General features: G+C 46.8%; 1 protein-coding gene across 1 annotated transcript in view; it reads left to right on the top strand.

Annotated features, from left to right (window-relative positions):
• The window catches only part of SDHA (succinate dehydrogenase complex flavoprotein subunit A), a 473,685-nt gene that overhangs the window by 105,784 nt on the left and 345,626 nt on the right, over positions 1-22,275 (top strand). Inside the window, exon 5 of the mRNA XM_069612357.1 lies at positions 8,417-8,581. Within this exon, the coding sequence (XP_069468458.1) occupies positions 8,417-8,581 (165 nt within the window). The remainder of the gene's footprint in view (positions 1-8,416; positions 8,582-22,275) is intronic.

Below are 22,275 nucleotides of genomic sequence, written 5' to 3'. Positions count from 1 at the left end.
CTGTACAATGAAATCCGTAAATACAGTTATCCAAGTAAACACCTAGACACTAAGTTATAGTATCAATATTTATTTATATATAGACCAGGCTCATTAGACAATCTTTAAAAATCAGCAACTAATAGTCACATTACTCCCAAAGTTAGGATTCAATTGAACAAGTGCAATAAAGCAGGTGAGTAACTTCACTTTATACATATTCCAGCACATTGAGTGACGTCATTTGAGTTCAGTAATAACAATTATTCATGATCACTATTGCAATATTGAGTTATAACAAGGGAAAAGTTAGTCAAATCAGAACATACTTTATACTTAGAAAAAAAGTTAGATTCTCCCAGAGAGATGTAGGCAATCTTTTATCCCAGCAATAATAGTGTTCAACAATTAAAACCTGTAAGGGAATACGCACTGCCAAAGCCAATCGGTTCGGGCCTTTAGAGAGCTAGGACAGCCAAAGTCAATGTACTTGTTTAACGTTCTGATGCTCTCCTACAAAATGTTTTTTTAAAAGTCAGTAGTTGAAGAGAAAATCATAGAAGCTCAAGAGGCGCCACATTGAAGGAGCAGACGCTGGGAGGCCACTGCAGGTGAGTGGAGGTCATCTCAAAAGGGTTTAAAATATTACTTGCCAAGCTAGGAAGCACCACAATTGGCAAAAGAAAGAAGTACCCCAAGCCCCACAGTACCTGTGAACTGAAGAATTGGTTCCAGCTGGATACCTTCCTGCTGCAGCGTAACGGAGCCTGGTTCTTGGTCCTTGGTCGTGGTGACAAAAGGGAGGACATCTGGCGGGCTTCTGCAGCAGCACTCTAGAGAGAAGGGCTCTGCAGGAATGGATTCTCCTTGATTCAGCTGCCTTTTGTGGTTTTAGCGCCTTTTTCTCAGCACCAAAGAAGAATGAACAGCTCTGGTTCGAAGTTTCTTGATTCCTCGGTCCTGGACTCTGGTAGGGGATTCTGGATGATTTCCTACTTCTGTAGGGTCCTCTGGATGCCCACAAAGGTTAGGCCAGATTCTCACTTCCAAAGACCATGCACTCAATGATGGTCAGGGGTCCCCGGGCATTGGGATTCTGCAGCCTTGGTAGGGACCAGCAAGTCGGGGGTTGCGCCAAAATGAATCTTGTCTCAAGGCTAGTTGGTTCAACCAGCCCAAGGGAAGAAGTCATCCCATACGGGTCTTTCCAGTCAAAATGAAAAAATGAGTCTGCACAGCTGCAGGGCTTCACTGGGCACTTTGCGGTCCAGGAGGGTGCTGCTGGCGTCTCTTCGCGTCTTCATCAGATGTTCTCTTCCGGTGGTCGACTCTACCTCTACTCCCAAAAACCTTGTATTTTAAGCAAGTTTCCATTCATTCACAGACCTAGGCTGTCAGTCACCTAGCAGGGTGGTGCCATCGGGCCAATCGGAACTGGTTTCACTCGGGGTTACCTAGAGACAAAGGACAGGGATGTTTTGGGACACTCCCTCACTTCCTGACACACTGGAGCCTGGGCGTGCTTCAGGGCTAAAGCCTTCCAAAGGCAAAATGCACAAAGGACTCAAACCTGATTCAAACAGAGTAAAAGCCCAGAAGGAACTGACAAAAATAACAAAAAAAGAAGACTGGGGCTACTTTGAGAAAATTGTCCCGCTTGGGTGCTGTACTACAGCTGAGAAATCAGCCTGCAGATACATGGCACAAGGTAATACAAAAGAGACCACTTCCACCAGCCATTCAAGTGAGTTAGTCTAACAGAATGTTACATGAGAAGTGGGGAATAAGGTGTTACTAAGTATACCCACCCCCCAGCACTAAACATAGGGTGTTGTGTGCTGGACCCACCAAGGAAAAGGTAAGTACGACTGGAGTCATCTTACTATTCTTGGGAACAATAGTTCACCCAATAAGAGAAGTCTAAGGGACTTCTCAGTGGCACTGCACAAAAGGTGCTGTGTGTCACGATGCAAAAGCAGATGCCTATGGAGTTTACCAGACTCCTTTTAAACAGTAAAACACCAAAATCCTAGTCAGACAAAACACAAAAGAGTGAGAAAAAAGCAACTCCCTCAGGAGTTTAAATTAAAAGGCCCTGAGTCCAGCAAAAGAGCTGGGAGTCTCTAAGATTGAAGGGAATTGGCATAGAAAGGAACATTCTCCCTAACAGTTGCCCAATGCAGTCTTATGTGGCAGTGGCTCTAATGTCCTGCTTGTCACACCCCTAACTCCAATAAATGCTTGTGCCATTTATAGGTTTGTCGTATAATTCTTTCACTGATGTCAAACCAGTTGCCGCAGCTCTGTCTACACTTTCATTCAGAGACGCCATAAAGGAATGCGGTGAACCCATGTCCCTGTGTCCTTGAAGAGATGTCCGAGTGATTTCTGGTTGGTACATCTGAACACCTTACTAAATTACATGTAAGGAAGCCTAAAGCTTTCCCAAGGCTTTATCACGTTGTTCCTTCTTGTGAGCTGCCATTAATAAAATTACATGTTTTCCTGCAAATTGAAAGTTTTATCATTGCAGTGCAGAATTACACTTGGTGCCTAAGCTGTTTCTAGTGTGTGATCGACCCTTCCCGTGTATAGTGCTTTCAGGGATTACATGTCTCTGTAAGGCACTATGTGTTGCTTGTTCCTCAAGGCACTTGGTATGTGTACATCATATCAAAATGGAGTAACATTAGGGATAGTATTACAAACCCGCCCAGACGACGTCCCTTGCTGGCGGGTATACCAGGGGATCTAGGAAGTCCATGAAAAGAAGTCCTGGCAACCAAATATACAAGGCTTTTTGAAAATGTATAAGAGCTTTAAAACTGGAAATATACCTGGCAGGAGAGTATACTATGGGAATTTGAAGAGCGCACAACAGGATTGATTGATATTTTATTTCTATTGCGCTCGTACACAAGTGTTTCAGAGCGCGACAAGGCAAGGGAGGGGAACAGGGGAGAACAAAACAGCGATCTTACTAGGCCCAGTGACATTGAGAACGCGCAAGTGCATGGGAGAGGGGGGAGGGGAAAAGTGCATGGAAGGGGGGAAAGGTGGAAAGTGCGAAGCAGAGGAGAAACAGATAAATAACAATAAATAAATAATAAAGGCAGCAAACAGTGGTAATGCAGCCAGCAATTTGCAAGTGCTAGGTTTAAGGCAGCAGACAGGATAGGTCCGATAAGTGCTGGAAGAAAAAAGGGGGGGGGCTGTATGGGTACAGATACAGATACAGACCCCAGTGCAAGGGGTGGCCCGGAGGCAGTGCGGGAGGGTGACAGGATGAGCAGGTACCTGGGCCCAAAAGACAGAGGGTGGCCAGGTGCACGGTGCCAAGAGAAAACAGATCAGCAGGGGAGAGGGAGAGGGAGAGCGATGGCAGAAGAAAAGAGGAAGGTCTTGAGGTGCTTCCGGAACCGGAGATGGTTCTCCTCAAGTTTTAGAGTGGCAGGGAGGCTGTTCCAGATGGAGGCCCCAGCCGAAGACAGAGATCTACCCCCAGCTCGTTTCTTAGAAAAACGACTGACCCTGAGTGAGTTGGAGGTAGAGGAGTGAAGAGCTTGAGAGGGGAGGTATTTGCGGAGGGATAGCTGAAGGTATTTTGGACCCAAGCCCCAGAAAGCCTTGTGGACAATGCAGAGGGTTTTGAATTTAATCCTTGCATCCACTGGGAGCCAGTGAAGAGATTTCAGAGCTGGAGAGATACGATCCCAGGGCTTGAGGCCAAGGACAAGTCTTGCAGTCCTGTTCTGGATTAGTTGCAGAGGGCGGAGAGTAGAGGCAGGTAGATTTAGAAAGAGGCTGTTAGAATAGTCCAAGCTAGAGAGAACCAGAGCTTGAGATACCATGAGCTTCTGGGGGAAGGAGAGGAAAGGCAGAGTACCTCTGAGGAGGTGCAGTCGGAAATTTGACTTTTTAGAGACCTCAGAGATGTGGACGGAGAAGGAAAGGGTGAAGTCAAAGATGACGCTGAGGTTCTTAGCCTCGCAGGTGGGGGTAGGAGGAGGGCCAAGGGAGGCCGGCCAGAGAGTGAGGGGAAAGGATGGTGAAGGTGTGCCGATGAGGAGGATCTCCGTCTTGCTGGCATTCAGACAAAGATCATTGGCGGCACACCAATCTTGAATGGCAGTTAGGCAATCAGAGATGGGAGAGGAGGTGGCAGAGGGCAGCCTGAAAATGAGTTGTGTCGTCAGCATAGCACTGGAAATTTGAGCAGAAAATGGCAATGCAGTGGGCGAGAGTTGCCAGGTATTGGTTGAAAAGCCAGGGCGAGAGGTTAGACGCCTGGGGAACACCACAGGTAGAGAGGAAGATAGGAAGGACCCAAGTTGGACCTGGGAGGGTTGATGTGAGAGGAAAGAGGTCAGCCAGGCCAGAGTCTGATCAGTGATACCCAGGTTTTCACGGAGACGGTTGAGCAGGATGGTATGGTTGACCGTGTCGAAGGCAGAAGAGAGATTGAGGAGGATGAGGACAGAGGGAATGTTCAAGTTAAGGTTGGTGAGCAGATCTTCACGGATGTTTAGGAGAGCAGTTTCCATGCTTCTGTCAGCTCTGAAGCCAGACTGGTGGTCATGGAGACAGCCAACAGAATTGGAATGAAGAGAGATGGCCAACTTTTCCAGGAGTTTGCCAAGAAAGGGAGTAATGGAAATTGGGTGATAGTTAGCTGGACAAGAAGGATCAGCTGTGGGCTTCTTGAGAAGAGGATGCACAAAGGAGTGCTTCAGAGGGGAGGGGAAGGATCCAGAGGCAAAGGAGTGGTTGCAAAAATCAGCAAGGGCCGGAGCGAGGGTGTCAATGTGGTCCTTGATGGTTTTAGAGGAACAGGGATGAACCTGTTTTGAAGAGGCTTTCATAGATCGGACTTGTCTAGCAACCTCGTCAGGAGTGAAAAGAGGAAAGGACGAGAAGGATGGTGGGAGGGTGGCTAAAGGAGGGTCAGCAAGCACAGATGGAGAGGGAAGAGGAGGAGTGTGGGTGGAGAGGGTGGACAGGATGTCCTGGGTTTTTTTTTTTTAATGAAGTGAGAGGCAAGGGCATTGCAAAGAGCCTGGGAGGCAACAGGAGGGGTAGTGACTGCAGCAGGGTTGCCCAGCTCCTTGCAGATTTCTGCCGAGTTGTTAGATGCCGCAGAGACACAAGCTTGAATGTGGACTCTCTTCTTGGTGAGGACAGAGAGTCAGTATTGCCTTTGTAGCAGGCAACAGGCCAGTTTGTCAGAGGATGAACAGGAAGTCCTCCATTTCCTCTCAGCTGCCCTACACTTACGTTTAAGTGTAGCTAGGTCAGAGTCATACCAGGAATTGCACTTGGCTTTGGACTTGAAACGGATCCTTATGACGGGCAAGAACATCAAGAGTATCAGAAATTGAAGAGTAGAGCAGAGACAGGGCTGTATCAGGATGAGAGACAGCCAAAGGTGGAGGGGGGGGAAGAGAAAGTGGCGGCAAAAGCCTCAACTGACACACGCTTCATGGGCCGGATGTCCGAGAAGGTAGGTGGTAGTGTTGGGGTAGGCTTGGCTTGGGGGTAAGAGAGGGAGAGATGAGATGAGATGAGATGAGGGAGTGATCGCTCCAGGAGAGAGGAGTGGTCAGGGGGATGGAGAGGGGGAGGTCCGAGGTGATCAAGACAATGAGTGTGTGTGCTATGCAGAGTGAGTCGGGCCAGAGGGGAGGATGGACAGGGAGAGGGAGTCGCAGAGGTCACGGAAGAGTACAGAGGAGGAGCAAGGAGAGTCTAATGTATATTTAGGTCACCGAGGAGGAGGAGTTGAGTGGTAGAGGCCAGGCGGGAGGAGGAGAGGTCTACCCACTCAGAGAGAAATGAGGTGATTTGACCAGGAGGCCGGTAGATGGTAACCACAGTAAGAGAATGGGTAGGCGAGAGAGAAAGCCTACAGACAAGGCATTCAAAAGAGAAGTATGTCTGAGTGGGAATGATAGAGTCAGGAATCCACTCAGGAAAGATCAGGGCTACCCCCCCACTAGACGGGGATGATCTGGGTGCTGAGAGGATCTTGTAGCCATCAGGGAAGAGAGTGTCAAAGCTCGTAACAGAGCTGGCCGTGGACCATGTCTCAGTAAGACCAAGGACATCAAGGTCTAGTTCTTAAAGTTCCTGACAAGAGTATACCAGGATATTCATCAAAGCTGTAAAGAAATGTTTAACACGGTGATAAAGATACCTGGCGGTAGAGTATACCAGGATATCTAAAGCGCTCCTAAGAGGATGTCTGGCAGAGGAGTACACCAGACAGTATGTTAAAGTACAAAAATAAGCTAAAGAAAAGCTTATTGTGGAATTCACTATTTGGGAAACAAACTTTTGTGAAACGAGTAACTTTATTTCATTTATTTTTGCATTCATTTCAGCGCACAAAGCCCCAAAGCATCTAGACGCTAGTTACAGAAAGTGCTTAGTACATGGCATAGTTCAGAAAGTGCAATAATTCAGGTATCTGTTACAGCGTGTATGTGTACATACTGGCAGAGCCTCACCTCGTGGTGCGGAAGGCTGATTCAACATATAGAAAGGCATATGAGTCACAAAAGGGAAGCGTGTGCATACTGGCGCTGCCTCACCTCATGGTGCGATTGGGTGCTTCAACATGCAGACATGCATAAGAGTTAAAATAGGGTGGAGAAAGGGGAATGTAATGTAGTGCAACCAGTTAAACCGTAGTTTTAAGGAGCAGGTTTTGGTGTACGCACCACTATAGAGATTGAATAGCTGCATATGAATCGCATTACTGGGCAAAGGAATTGTAGGAGGGGGCAGCAGGTATTAGGTGCCGCCAGCGTGGAGAGTGGTGATTCAAAGGCTTGGTGGAAATTGTGGCATGTTACGTTGAGTAGTAGGAACGGAAAGAGCGGAGAGTCACATACCAGGAAAGGCCGCGCCAGAGGTGCTGGGGCCAAATCGTTGGGGCAGTGCATTGTGTTGATTGACGGTTGGTAGGATGGTTGCAGTGAATTGAGGAAGATGGATATGCATTGGTGGGGAGACAAAAGGGTATTTGGGCCACCACTGCATCGCCGGGCAGCATAACACAGGTACATATTTCATTTGTATCACGCACATACACAAATGTATAATCCGGCAGGAATAGGTTTGTGCCTTTGTGGCCGTGACCAGACAGGGCGGACATGAGAGCGGCGTAGGCCTTCAACTCAGGCCTTTCTCAGGGCCGACGTCGTCTGCCGGCTGCGGAGAGGAAGTGTTTGAAAACGCAGAGCCGACTAATGAATGGCTGAAAGAGGTGGGTCAATGAGGGTGTTGCAGTCGTGGAAATGCAAGCGACCATATTTGCAGGGCATATGCTCTTCATATACCTAAGCCCCATGGGGCATACCTGTGGCTTCTGGGCCGCGTAGAACATCTCCTGTACCATGATGGTGATGCAGCAGGGCCAGACAGGGAGGACTTTGAGAAACTAATATAAAGAAACTAAGGATAAGACACTTTGCCATCCTACCTGAAATCGGAGGAACCACTCTCTGATCTATAGGCTTCTCCTTGGAAACACGTTAGTTGGATTTATTTTCATATTTTGATCATGAACACTTTTACTAAGCTGAAGGCGGTACATTTCCTTGCACCCTTTTGTTTGTTTCTAGTGCGAGGGTCAGATTAGCTGCAGCTTTCTTGGGCAACTGCATGACCATATAAGGAATTTCCTTACCTAGCAAATCCGAAAGAAGGCCAAGAAACAATCTGGCCAAAGAAGCAAGCGAAAATCTCTCAGCACAGCCATTGTAGGGCAGTAGCCATATGCCGCAAACGTGAATGTGCACACTAAAGGTAATACAGAAATGGTACAAATAGACCTGCTGCCACAAGCCAGTCTTTAGGCGCATGTAAAAGTAACCAAAAATTCCAAGTGTAAAAAGCTAGGGTGATACAAACGTATCCCCATTGCACTGCACTGCTGTGTGCACTGTTAAAAAGTTACCTAAAAGGTAAAAAAAAGACAAGAGACAGTTTCCCAGTTCTGATAGTCTAAAGACCGTACAAGTTCCCCCATAACCATGAGCAAAAGGGAGAGGAAGTGTAGCTTGAAGGCTTTGCTTCCCGCAAAAAGTCAAGACAGGATAAAAACAGAGCAAAATGATTGGGGGGTCCATAGAAACTATGGAGGGAAAGTTGCAAAAAGAGAATCTTTCTGAACCGTCAGTCTCTGGCAACCACTTGGACTGGGTCAGTGCAAGCCCTATCTGGTTCTCCCACCTCAAGTGTGTCTATTTTCTTTTTTTTGTACTTTTTCTACATAAAGTTTTAAAAAAAATGTTAATACTCTGTGTGGATATTCTGTTGTGTTTTTATGTATGTGTGTGTTTAGGCTTTTCTTCACCTCTCCAAAGAGTAATCCTTGATTTTTCTGACCCTTGTTGGCTCTATATAAAATGAATGTTAACTCTGTGATTAACAGCTGGAAAACTATGGCATGCCTTTTAGCCGAACAGAGGAAGGAAAAATCTACCAGCGAGCCTTTGGAGGGCAGAGTCTACAGTTTGGAAAAGGTGGCCAGGCTCATCGATGCTGCTGCGTGGCAGACCGGACTGGGCATTCCCTGCTACACACATTGTATGGCCGGGTAAGCTTTTATGACGTTTTTTCTTTGGACTCTTTGTGCATACCATTAAAACCTCATTTTGTGGCCTGGATGTATTTTAGTTATCCATGTGTTTGTGAATTCATAACTGGTTCCAGGTCAGTGAATCTTCTCCCAGGAAGTGAGGGCTGAATTGCTGTTGTCACTTCCTTAGGCATTGTTCAAAATTGTATTTTTATTTTTGCAAATTGTCTTAAATTGACATCACTGGACCCCTCAACTTTAGATCTGACTTGGAACTCTACATGATTATGGGGGTACGTAAACCCTTTTTATCTCTACTTACCTGCTCGACTCATATATATCCATTCTACATCATAATGGGCTGTAGTCTTGTAAATCTTTTCTTGACACCAGATCAGTTAGCTACAAGCAACAGCATGGGGTGCTTTTAACACTACTCACATTTTGTTTGGAGAATATCCTCCTGTTAGATGTTATATAGATAGAAATGTGGCACAGCGATGGGTTCCTGCATCGCCCCCACATATGCCGACCTGTATATGGAGTGGTGGGAACAAAAAGTGGCCTGTTCGGAATCGAAGGACAACTTTGTAAGTCAGATTGTATGTTGGCATAGATGTATAGACAACCTATTCCTAGTTTGGAGAAGTGGCCTTGAGTCTCTGACACAATATCTGGAGATTTATTTTGAACTGTAACGATATGAACCTAAAGCTGACTTTTGAGAGTAGTGCAAATCGGTTGGTCTTTCTAGATTTAGAACTGTTTATTAATGATACTAAGATGGACCGTAAACTTTACCGGAAACAGGTAGCATCCAACTCCATACTACATGGCAAAAGTCATCATCCAGAGAAGTTAAAAGCCAGTATCCAATATGGAGAAATGGTGAGAGCCAAGAGAAACTGTTCATTTAATGATGACTTTGAGATTGAAGCATGTAAGATGATGCTCTATTCATGGAGAGGCGCTACACCAGGCACAACATTACAAAAGCATATAGTCAGACAATGAATCGAGATGGACAAGCTTTTGAAAACAAAGAAATTAAATAAGTAAATGGATAAGATCAGGTTCATTACCACATATAGTCTACTTGCAGAGGATATCTGAAAGATTCTGTGGAAACATTTGCTCATTCTGCAAGCAAATGTAGATTTACAAACATCTGTTGGAGACGAGCCGCAAATCCCCTTTTCCAAAGCAAAATCCCTTAAAGAGCTTATCTCGGTTTATGCCCAATACTGGAAGAGTTGCCAACAATAGGCTAAGAAAGAGGATGGTAAATAATGGATTTGATAAGTGCAATAATTGCAAAATGTGGACCTATGCAGTTAATAAGAGCAAGTTTATTATGGCGTGATGCTGACCAAACTGTGGAAAATTAAGCAAAAGATCAACTGTCTGGCCATGTTTGTCGAATATGCAGTTATGTGCCCACGTGAACTAATGTACATAGGCTCAACTATCTACCAGCTCAAAATACATATCCTCCAGCATTATAGGGCAATACTGAATGGTGATATCAATTATCCTTTGGCTGCCCACTTTGCAGAAAAATACAATAGTGATGTATCAATGATGAGATTTTTTGCGTTAGCACATATACCTATTCATAAGAAGAGAGGTAACAGAGAAAGAAAATTTGCAAAAATTGTAATCTAAATTGATAGTGACCTTCAATACCAAAAAGCTGGGAGGTCACAATACTGGAGAGGAGTTAGCAATACATCTGATGGATGACTAAACTACCTGTAGACTCCACAAGTCCATGAGCATATTGTTGAAATTAGAAAATGTGACAACTGTTACAAGTGAATTTAAGATTTCATGTTGATTAGCATATTTGTATATCTCAGAATGCGCTGAAGGGGAATTTACAGCGCCTGCATGAAATGTAGTAAACTTGCATTAGTGTCTATTTGAAAAATGATGGACACTATGTTGAGAGAGGAGATTGAACAATAATTGGAAACTTGCACATTGTACAAGTACTGTAACATGGGAAATGAGAATTGTTTTCCAGTGATTTAGGTTGCACAATAGTAGCGATTTTTGCACACTTGATATTGTATCTTGATATATTGGAAATTGAGTACTTGATTTCGCTAGTTCACTTCACTGCGTTACAACGTGATGGTGAACAGTCACGTTAAGCCCACTTGGGCCAGATTTCTTTAACAGACTTGACTCTTGATACAAAAATGGAGATTTTAATACCAATGAAATGAGCTTTTTTATTTGCAGTCATTGTACAGTAAATAGTGCCGCTGCACTAATGTATGGGCTTAATGCATGTGAGAGACGCGGACACTGTACACACAGGATTACACTGTTGTGGTTTTTATTAGTATTATTATTGATATTAGGCCAATAAGCTGAGCAAACTAATTGTGAAGTTATTACTATGTATGATTTTGATTATGAGTATGGGAGTTGACAAAGAGGAATAATCTGAGTTTAGACTAACCGTAGATGTCATTATAGTAGAAATGCATATTTCTACGATTGAGTGCAAGCAGGTCAAAGATGGCTGCTGTTATTTCAACACATAACCTGACCGGATTCAGCTCAATCGCATGACTTTGAATCGAGCGTCTCCCAGAAAATATAGAAACAGAGGAAGGTTTGCAATTGATTGATTTACTTCGCCTGAGGAAGTTCCTGCATGGGGTGGAACGCGTGGCGTACCGAGGAGTGTCTTTGACCTCGCATGCTATTTGTAAATCCATGCTGGCTGACATTGTTATGAATTGGTTTTAAACCTTAATAAAGTCACTGTTTGTTGCATGAGAGCGTTGAACCGAGTCCTCTGTTTGGGTCTCTACTGAAGTCCCCCTTCCACTGAAACCCTTTTTGAGGATATGGTCCTGGGTTGTCATTAAAAAAAGAAAAATGGGGGGGGGGGGGGTTCCTGGGAGTCCTTCTGCCGGACATTAGCCCCAGTTACGAGAGCCGCACTGTTTGGACAGTTTTTCTGAAGTCTAACTAAGGGCTTAGTGAAACCATTCAACTGAGGCAGTACAAGACTCCACTCTTAGTACAAGACTGTACCACCTGAGTTCTTGGTAGCATAGACAGAGCAGCCAGGCTTCTCTTAGGAGGGAGAGAGGGCTGTAGAATCGGTACAAATGAAATTGTAATACAAATGGTCCAAAGAAACACTGAAACACTATGTATTCTAAAAAAATAAATGGTTTATTTAAATACAAGTAGGCCCAGATAAATCTTGGGGGAAATAAGTACCATCACAGATCATATGTAATCACAATTATAAAAACACACTATGCTTGAGGGTACACAGACCAAAGCATAAACCTTATTTGGATACCTAACAGTACTTCTAGGGAAGTCACCGCTTTTTCATACACATTCAGTATAGGCCACACCTATTCTTGGGGTAAAAACCAATGGTTACTTTCAGATTACATTCAGTAATTCAAGGGTAGTAGACCCTACCAGTTGCACTGTGACGCTCAGTAACAAATCGCATAATCAGTCAACTGGACAATATACGTTTTGTGACTAGTGCAACACTTATTCCAGGTACAGTAAAAACCTAATAGTACTTTTCTGATAAAACACAGTTATACTAGGTGAGTAAAACCTAAGGATGTAATATTCAATTACAGGTGCTCTTGAGATCAGTGAAACACAGATTGAGCTAAACAGTAACTCTTGTAACTTATTTTTCGATGGCACACAGCTAACTCGAGGGATGTAAAACCCATATACTGTTTCAATGAGCTATCAGCAACGTGGTGCAGGTTTAAACCTAAGACTCTTTTTGTGTCTGAAACAGACCAGGGAAAGCAAAACCCAAGGTTACATTTTATTCTAGGTAGGCAAAACCTAATACAGACTTATTCTGGACAGGCTAACAGCAAGTCAGGGGAAGCGAGACCCAGTTGGGGACACTCATACAATTATCCTAACTGGAATAATAAAGTGTAACCAACAGCATTACTTTTGGGAAGAGGCACAACCAAATCACAATACTTTCTGTTAGAATGATGAAACAGTTTCTCAGGAAAGAAAGATGTTACATATACTTTTCAGAGTAGTGCAACACAAATTCAAGGTAAGTAAGAACATTGGTAACTATTCATGCTTAGTTAGTTAGCAACTAACTCTTTACAAGTAAGTAACTTTTAAACACTTATTCTCATTTCTAGGCAAAAGGACCAATCCCTTCAGTCTTTCCCTTATTCTTGGAGCCTGAGTGTTCTCAGAGGCAGAAGGGGGGGTCAGTAGGATCTAGTGTCTAACAGGCAGTGTCAGGATAGGTTCTTAAGTAGCGAAAGTCAGAGTTCCTGAGGAAGACTGTTCAAACAGTTGAGTATTTTACTTTAGAGTTAGTTGAGGGTCCAGGGGTTTCACAGAAGACACCCTAGGGGGATTCCAGCAGTGGGACTGGGTGAACTGGACAAGAGGACTCCCAATTACAGAAAACTAACAAGACTTAAAGTAAGTAAATACCCAAGCCAGCACAGTACCTGAGCACAGAAGCTTTTACTTCAGGAGGACTTGAGGATCTGCAGCCAAAAACCCGGAGCACAGAAGAAGACAGACTATTGCTGGTCAGATTGTCGTCGTGACAAAGTTACAGCACTCTGGTGAGGGGACTTTTCGGACTTGATTTGTGTCTCTGGAGATCGTAAGTTTCAGCGAGATTCGGAATTCGGAAGACCGTGCACTGCACAATGGCTTGAGGTCTCAGGGTGTTGGGGTATTACAACCCACAAGGTCGCTGCACGGCGTGAAATGGCTCACAATGCAGGTCTCCTTGAGACTAGTGGGTCTCACCAGGCTCTGGGTCGTCGTTTTCAGAGTCCCCACGTCGATTGGAAAGAAGGTTCATAGCAGGCTCAGGTTACACAGCGGGCTCTCGGGTCGCTGGAAATCATCTCAGCCGCTTTTCCTTCATCATTCTCTTCAGTTTTGGTACCAGTGGTCGACTTGTCTTCAGCTTCTAGGTTTAGAGTATTTAACTGGAACTACAGCACAAACTTTGCATTCTCTCCCTGTGTTTTTCAACAAGGGGCGATCTGGTCGTCCAGTCAGGACAGCCACCCACTGGGATTTGTCCCCATTCAGGCAAGGAGGGAAGTCAAAGGGCTGTGGAGTTTTAGACTCCTCCCTCACTTCCTGTCTTCACAGACAGACTGGAGCCTGGGCGGGGAGTCCAGGGGACTTCCCCTGAAATCACACAAAGGAATTTACCACCCTGGATGTCAGAAGAAGGAAGAAGGAAGGACAAACACTACAATGGCGTAACAACAAGACGGCGACCATTTTGTTAAAATAAGCACCATTGGGTGCCTTTACTGCAGCTGTGAACACAGCCCGCGGTAAAGTTGCACCGAATTAGTAAAATGTATTACTGCCACCAGCCATTGGTGGTAAGCTTTGTCCCTGTAACAGAATTGTTAGTTTCAGTGTGAAAGGGGATACGTTGTATCACCCAAGCATTCCACATAAGGTGGGGTGTGCTGGTTTCACCAAATAAAATGTAAAAGGGATCCAACAATCCTTTATACCCTTGGGAACTGTAGTCTCAAGGTTAGCCAGAGAAAGTTAAAAGGGGAGCCCCTAGGGCACCCCAGCAACAAAAGGCGCGTATTGCCAAAAAGTTGTCAGAGGATAACTTTTAAAAGACACTATGGAGAGTCTAAAAAATTACACCCATAAAGTGTAAAAGATTCTGTGAGTGTGGAAAAAGGTTCCCACTCACAAAGGTATAAGGAAAAATAATCCACCAGTAAAGCAAAAAGTTCTGGGTTTGACACAGATCAGGAAGATTTACCATAACTATGAAATTCTAACCGAACACTTACCCAGATTCTTTAGCTCACTATCTTTCACAGAGGAGAAATATCCAAAACACTTCGGTCTTAGTCCTGCCTTAGGGCTAGGCAATTCACCCCTGAACACCAGCACTGTGATAACCAAGCCAGGGAGAGACACTTGCTACGGTGGTACCGTCCTTGACTCCAGAGACAAGAAAAGCCAAGCAGTTAATCACAGCCGGTGAGTCGAGGGGAGAGCCAATATGAAACGGGACTGTGATGAATGAAAGTTGCAAAATGGCAGAAACGTGAACGTTCAAAGAACTGTTAAGGTTAAGGGAAAGCCAGCTGCAGAGTGGTCCGGCACCATGTGGGTGTTCATTCAAGAGACTGGTTGATCCTACGTTTGTTAAAAATACTGATACCAGATGGCCCTAGGAGAGCTGCAAGGAAAAGGTCAAAGTGGTCATACAGGGGTCTAGCGAAATACTGCTGTGCAGTGGAAGGTCTTTGACCAGCAAACCAGTGAAAACCCAAGGGAAGTGAATTCCGCATCATAGTAGAAGGAAATGTAAAGTTGTCAATAGTGAACCCGACGGAGGGATGCCGATGGAAAGGGGCGAAGCCTAAAGTCACAAAGAACAGTGTGTTGGCAAAGGTGAACCAGACAGAGGGATGTTCAGTGAACTGTTTAAAAAAACATTGAGATTTGTGACTACTGTAAGTGGAATTGATTTGGAAAGCCATCGTGAACCCGACAGAGGGAGGCTAACATTCGAGTAGGGTCTGAGCATGGTAGAAGGGTATCAAGGGGTGAAAAGGCATCACCCAACGTGCAAGCAGAAAGGAACTTTTGTTAATTATTTTTGCAACACATCAAATCCTCGGAGGCAAGAAACTGACTTTTTTGTAGAAAAGAGACTTAACCACCGAACGTCCCAATATCTGAGAGCAGAAATGTAGTCTCGTACTGGGAAAACTCGAGTGTGTGTGCTGTACTCCGGAGTCCCGCCTTGTCCCCTGCTCAAAATGTGGGGAAGGGAGACCCCCGGCTACTGCTTCATGACTTCATTTGTGAACACTTCTTTCTTTTTTGTGAATTCTATCCCACACCGTTTTGTATTTAGTTGTAAGGACTGCCAATAGGTTTATCTTAGTATATGCCCTTTTTATTTGACGTGATGCCACTAGGACTGCCTTATTATTTGATGGTTGTAGCTTGCTCCCATCTTAGATTTAGGTTTAGATTGAGTGTTTTTCCAACCCTAATTTACAGTTTAATAACACCCTTGAACTGTCTTTACTCTTGTCACCATGAGTTCCTTATAGTGTTCTGCCTTTTATCCCTATGGGGAAGAGAGAGGGAAGTCGGGTGTGTGTAGTTGTCAGCAATTGCCTGACTCTGCCTGACCCTTGTGTTGCGACAACCTGGCGGGTTTTCATTGGGAATTAACGTCCTCTTATTCCCATGGGGATTCTTTCTACCTCCTAGTTCATCAACACTCGTCCTAGGGAAGTTGGTAAACTCGGAAGGGTGAGAATTGTAGGGGTTGTGATATGAATAGGAAAAATCTGTAAAATAATAAATTCGAGTTCTGTCGAGGGAATGACCAGGATTGTCATGAGAACAGTAGAGGGGATTGTGGGAACTGTAGTGTTTTGTCAAAGAAGACTGAGTTCAGGAAATAATGATCAGACGGACGGGGAGAAGAATGACTGGGCATACTTTGGTAGGCAGCAGGAAAATAGGGATTCTGGGAGATGTAGTTTCCCACTGCAACTGGGTTTGGTTTCTGCAGAGGGATTGTTGGATTCCGGTAAGGGAGATTCATTGGGTGGAAGGGAGGTTGATTTGAAACATCCTATAAAAGCCTCAGGGACTTTGTCCCCGGTGTAATACCGTGTCTCACCTGGGGCATTACCCTGAGCCTAACCCCGAGCTCGCTTAACCAGGTGATCCTCCCTCACTCCTTCACCGCCAGGGTTGGGATCTGAGAGCGCCAGCCCTTCCGTGGCCACCTGAATAAGGGATTCTCTAACAAATCGGGGGAAGTACTTACCCCAAGGCTTCACTTGGCCTACTTCTATTTTCAAGAAACCTTTATTATTTGTAATACTTCTGGTTGTAAGTGTTTCTATTGAATCCCTGGTTTACTACAGGTTCTTTGTACTTTCCTACAGCCCTCTCCTCCCTCCTAAAATAAGCCTGGCTGCTCTGTCTACGCTACCATATACTCGGGTGGCGCAGCCTTGTACTATCTCAGTTGAATGGTTTTACTAAGCCCTTAGCTGGACTTCAGAAAAACTGTCCTAACAAAGAGGATCACTGCTCGTGAGATGGAAGAACAGTGGAGACGCCAGGAGCAATGCAGGAGCTCCTGGGGGTTTAGTCGCTCAGCGAGGCAGCTGACTTCACCCTGGGCCGAGAAGGAGTGCTGGCGTGTGATTGCAGAGCCGCACTGGTTGCTGGGTAAGCGTCTGCACACTCAACCTGTAAGGCAGAGGTACACTTACCGAAGCGGCGCAAGTAACGTAGGAAACACTGGGGAAGACCGGCGACAAAGCAGCTGGGGACCCCGGGGCATTCCAACAACCACAGCAGCAAGTGATTGAAAGGTACAAAATTGCTAATTCTGTGGGAAACCAGAGTGTTCTCACACCTTCTCCCCTTGGATCCTCGTCTCAGATGGTCCGGGAAAGGCCATCGCTTTTGGATCCAGACCCTGGCGGTGGAGATGCAAGGGAGGATCACCTGGGTGGCGAGTCCTTGGGGATTGGGAAGAGGATATCCGCAGGTGAGACGTAGTAACACCCCCACCCCTTTTCTGGTGAGAACCAACCTTCCCCTCCCCTGCCTTTTTATAAACTATTGCCAATCACTTCCCCTTCATACATTCTAGTACTGAGACGAGGAAGAGGCGACTAGGAGTAATGCACACTAACTGGTTATTTCACCACTCTGGTACTGAGATGAGTAAGAGGCCTGAGGACTGTGAGGGTTATGCATGTCCCAATAACTATAGTCAGGCCTTGCAACTAAGAACTCACACCTGCAACCTGTTAAACGGTTGCAGGTTTATAAAAGGTGCAAGGAGCCGCACAGGAGAAAAGCAGCTGGGTCGGAGAGCGTGGCAATCCGAGGTGGCGCAGGAAGAATATGAGCCGGTGAAAAGGACGCCGACTACTGCAGGGAAGCTAGAAAGAAACCAAGGCCAGAGCGGGCCACAAGAGGGTCTGGAGCTGTGCGGATCACAATGCTGCGTGTTCCCCATTGGGAGTGGAGAACAAAAAGACCTCCCCAACTCCGCCGACCGCTGCAGGAAGGTCAAAAGGAAGCAAGCGCTGCCCACCAGGGCTCCCCAGGAGTGAGAGAGAAGCAAGCGAGAATCAGAGTGAAACCATAGCACCCGGAAGAGCATCCGCAAACCGGTGAGTGACAGGGAAGGATCACTCGGGCCGGGGTGCTCCATGGGCATGGTGCGTTTAACGGCAGATGTCTGTTAGGACAGATTTTCTATACTCTGGCCTGGTGGATAGATGTATAGAAGGCCAACATACTTTGTGTCAGGGACCACTCTGGGAGCTGTAGCCAAACCAGTTCAAGGTAGCAGTTACGAGAGTTCTAGGCTAAGTCTCGAGGTGGTGAGCTTGTAAAGGGTCCACAATGAGTACACACAATGTGAATCACAGATCATACTTAGATTATTTATGGCCAAATAGCACTATGAAAAATGACTGCTAACAGGTAGAAGTATCACACAACACTAATAGATTACTTCTCCAGCATGGGGTCTGGCATGGATTCACATGCTCATGAATATTTCCCGTCAGGGCTGGGAATCGCCCGGTAAAAGAAAAACCAGTTTCACTTTCACTTACAAACTGTCTTTCTCCTATAAACCAATCACTGAGCTCTGGGTCATTCTGCCCCAGCCAATGACTGCCCTCTCCCTAAGCCCCTCCTCTGGCAGCCAGTTTCAGATTTTTACTGCACTTTTAAGTGTTGGGAGTCCTCGTGTTTTGCTCTGAGAGCTTTTCTACTTTTCATGCTTTTTTTCGTAAAAATAGTTTCCATTTTTGTCAAATAGAGCCAGTGTGCTCTTTTTAATTCCTTTGACCGACAAGCAGGGATCCGTTTGTCGGCATCTTTCATCGGCCCTCGAGGGCAAGAATCGTTGAGAAATCATTGAAGATTACAGAAGGCCATCAGGCCTACACCGGAAGCTGGACCATGTCGGAGGAGAAGGACGGTGGTTCTCTATTCACGCTCTGTTCCAGCTGCAGATTGAAAAATGTGTTAATGGAGGACAAACAATCCCAGTGCCTCTGTCTCCATCCGGATCACAAGGAAGTAGATTGCGAAATTTGCCTGGGATTCACCAAATGTACCGTTAAGGATCGGCACAGTAGATTGGCGGCGTGGCTCAACGCCAAGGCCTCTACCCTGTGCGGCAAGCAGGGGCATGCCTCACCCAGGACCGGCCGGTCCTAGGAGTGGGCTTCTTACTCCTTTTTGAGGGTGCTCCATCCGTGGGGGCCCAAGACCAGGTCAAGCACTGCAAGTCTGTTTCCGTCGGGATCGCCATGCAAGCGGGACTCGCGACGAGCAGGGCACGCTCATCTTTGCTGTCTGCTTCCATCTTAAAACATCGCTCCAGCTGCTCCTCGAAGAGGAAATTGGCTAACCCTGGGAAGCTGCGGGAGTAGCCAGAGAAGACGAAGGCGCAGGGTAAGGTGTCTGACCTACCCCTAAAGGCCCAGGTAGTCCAGGATAAGTCATCCTCGACAATCGAGCGAGTGGCAGCCGCCCTCTCGAAGGCGAAAAGGTCTGACCCGGTACAGGGCACCCCTGCGACGCCTAGAGTGGCCCTTCCTTCCAGGCGGGAGGCTTCGACCAAGCCAGTGGAGACGACCCTAGAGAAAAAGATGCCAGCCTTGAGCCCAGCTCCGACCCCTCAGGATGCAAAGAGGGTGTGGGGGGCAGTGGAGGCCTCTACCGTGCTCCAGGGCATGAATATTTCTTCTTAGGACGAAGAGGACATGGTGCTCGTTCACGCGGTCGTGGAGGATGTGGGGAAATGGAAGCGCTGGGGAGACGTTGCAATCGTCGAGGGGGACGACGGAGCCGACGATGTGTCGCTGGACATCTTGTCAATTTGCCACATGCTGGTGTCTGAGGTACTGGGCCCCCTGCTGGCAAAGAAGATGAAGTGACATCCTGTGCCTCTTCATCAACCACGTCACATTCCCCCTAAAACCCCCTCACCCCCCCCCCCTACGAATAAGGGGACGGACACAGTGACGACTGACAGACGACGACAGCAGCATCTCCCTGCCGCCGAGAGCTTCCCCACCGGACAAAGTGGGATCGTTCCACTCCATGGTTACCCGCGCATCTAAAGAGACCAAGAAGGAGGGGTTCCTTTACCAGCGCCGAGAGGCAAAGAGGAAGGCCATTCTGACAGTGCCTCTCCTGGACGACGTTTGGGATGAGGGCCTGGCACTGAAGAGCAATCCCACCTCAGCCCCGACGAAAGAGACAGGCTGGAAAAAAAATGCCAGGTGCCAGAGTCGGCACCCAAGCACCTGCAGTCGCAGCCCTTCCCGGACTCGGTGGTCTCGGTGGCTCTGAGTAAGAAGTCCTCAAATCCCTCATCTTCAGCCGTCGTTCCCCCGGACAGCGAGGGGAAGAAGTTGGACACCACGGGTAGAAGGGTGATCTACTCGGCGGCAATGACGGTCAAAGCAACGAATGCTCTTGTGATCCTGACCAGGTATGACAGGGAGCTGTGGTGCAAGATGGTCCTACTGCTGAAATTTCTCCCCGATGATAGACGGGTCGAGACGCTGGAAATTCTCGAGGAGGCCGAGGTGGATTCGGACCATGCCATTGCCGTAGCCCTGGACATCGTGGACACAGGGTTCCGACAGATGGGGAAGTGGTGTCTTTGTCATAGTGCTATTTGGCCATAAATAAATCTAAGTATGATCTGTGATTCCCATTGTGTGTACTCATTGTGGACCCTTTACAAGCTCACCACCTCTTGAGACTTAGCCTAGACCTCTCGTAACTGCTACCTTGAACTGGTTTGGCTACAGCTCCCAGAGTGGTCCCTGACACAAAGTATGTTGGCCTTCTATACATCTATCCACCAGGACGGTCTTCTCTTTGGTCACACTGTCTAGTCCAGGAGTTCTTCAAAGGACTGTTTCGATTGTTCCCGACGGTGAAGGCGCCTGCCCTGGTGTGGAACTCAACATGGTACTGACGAGGCTCATGGGGGGGGGGGGGTTTGACCCTATGCATCTAGCTATCTAGCCCCTCTCAAGTTCCTTTCGTGGAAAATTGATTTTTTCTCGTGGCTATCACCTCTGCCAGGAGGGTAGGTGAGATCCAGGCCCTGTCCTGCAAGCGGCCTTATCTGACTTTCCATGAGACAAGGGTGGTGCTGCGGACGCACCCTTCCTTCATGCCAAAGGTTCCATCAGAATTCCACCTCAACAAACCTTTGGTGTTGTCTGTGTGTTTTCCGACGCCTTCATCGCTGGCTGAAAGGACTTTGCACTCGCTGGATGTGGCACATGCTCTGAAGTTCTATGTGGCACGCACAAAGAGTTTCCGGAAGACATCTCAACTTTTTGTGAACTTTGGTCCTGTGAAACATGGGAAAGCTTTGTCCAAGGCTTCCATTTCCAGGTGGCTCTCTGGCTGTAGCACGCACTGTCACCGGTAGGCAAACTGACCGCTGCCCGGCCGTCCGAGAACCCATTCCACCACTGTGACAACAGCGTGTCACGATGCATGCCCCTGACCCCCTCGGGTATAACAGCCCCCTGGCAGCAGTGTGGCTAAAGCCCTTCACACTGGCCCCAAGGGCCTTAAAACTCCATCAGAAACATACATGGAGTCAGTCCTGGTGTCTTTGGCACCAGGCTCGTTATCAGGAATAAAGCAATTCCAGTTTTGGACCTTAATCCAACATGGAGACCTATTACACAGCTCAGTTCTTTAGAACCAAGCCATGCGGTCTAGTGTTTTGGGTGTGGCTGGGCCTGGAACTACTTGGCCTTTAACTACTTTACCTGGGCTATTTAAAGCACACCCACACAGCAGAACACGCTGCGCATTCTTCTGCACTCCTGCAGCGTAACGCTCACCGTGTCCAGCTGCTGCTCATCTGCTTCTCTGGCGGCTCGATCCTGAAGCCCTAGATCCGGATTCCATTAATATCCTGGAAGAACAAGAACACTTACCTGTGAAGTAACCGCTCTTGAATCCATCCTGCGCTTCGCTTACCTCGCCCATCTCTGGAGTTCGCCGCAACCTGCAAAGGTAAAGAAACAAGGACAACATTAATAACAATTCTTACCTGGGTAAGCAGCGAGTCCTGGCAGCACCCTGTGCTTCTCTTACTTCGCCCATCTCCGGGTTTCACCACGACCTGCAAGGGAGAAGGAACAAGGTACTTACCTGGGCAAGCAGCGCTTCGATCGCTCATCACTCTGGAACATCACTGCAACCTGTACAAAGAGAAGAGAACACAGGTTAGCAATTAACACCAATAAACAGCGCAGCACTCCGCATCAATAACTCAGTGGTCTTTGCCATCGGTGCAGCAACTCCAAGATCACAACCATCCCTGTGAATGCAAAAAGAGATATTGTTGGGGAACAGCGTAGTGGAGCATGACGCCAAGAAGACGGAGAAAACGGAGGGAAAGAAAGAGACAGAATAAAGACGGAAAAGACATTATAACTCACCTGGTAGACAGCAAGCAGAGTCGGAGTCACAGCCAATCTGGACCCGACATAAGGGCACACGGACCAGTGAAGCAACTAGGTCCACGGAACGCCAGCACCAACCACGCGCCCCTGCAGAGACGCAGGATGGAGAGTTCAATGCACATAAACCTAAGGTGAGCA

This window comes from Ambystoma mexicanum, chromosome 5p, assembly GCF_040938575.1.
Source record: "Ambystoma mexicanum isolate Mex_15411 chromosome 5p, UKY_AmexF1_1, whole genome shotgun sequence".
NCBI lineage: Eukaryota > Metazoa > Chordata > Amphibia > Caudata > Ambystomatidae > Ambystoma > Ambystoma mexicanum.
The sequence above is the reverse complement of the archived record's forward strand: the minus strand, read 5'-3'. Positions and strand labels throughout refer to the sequence as shown.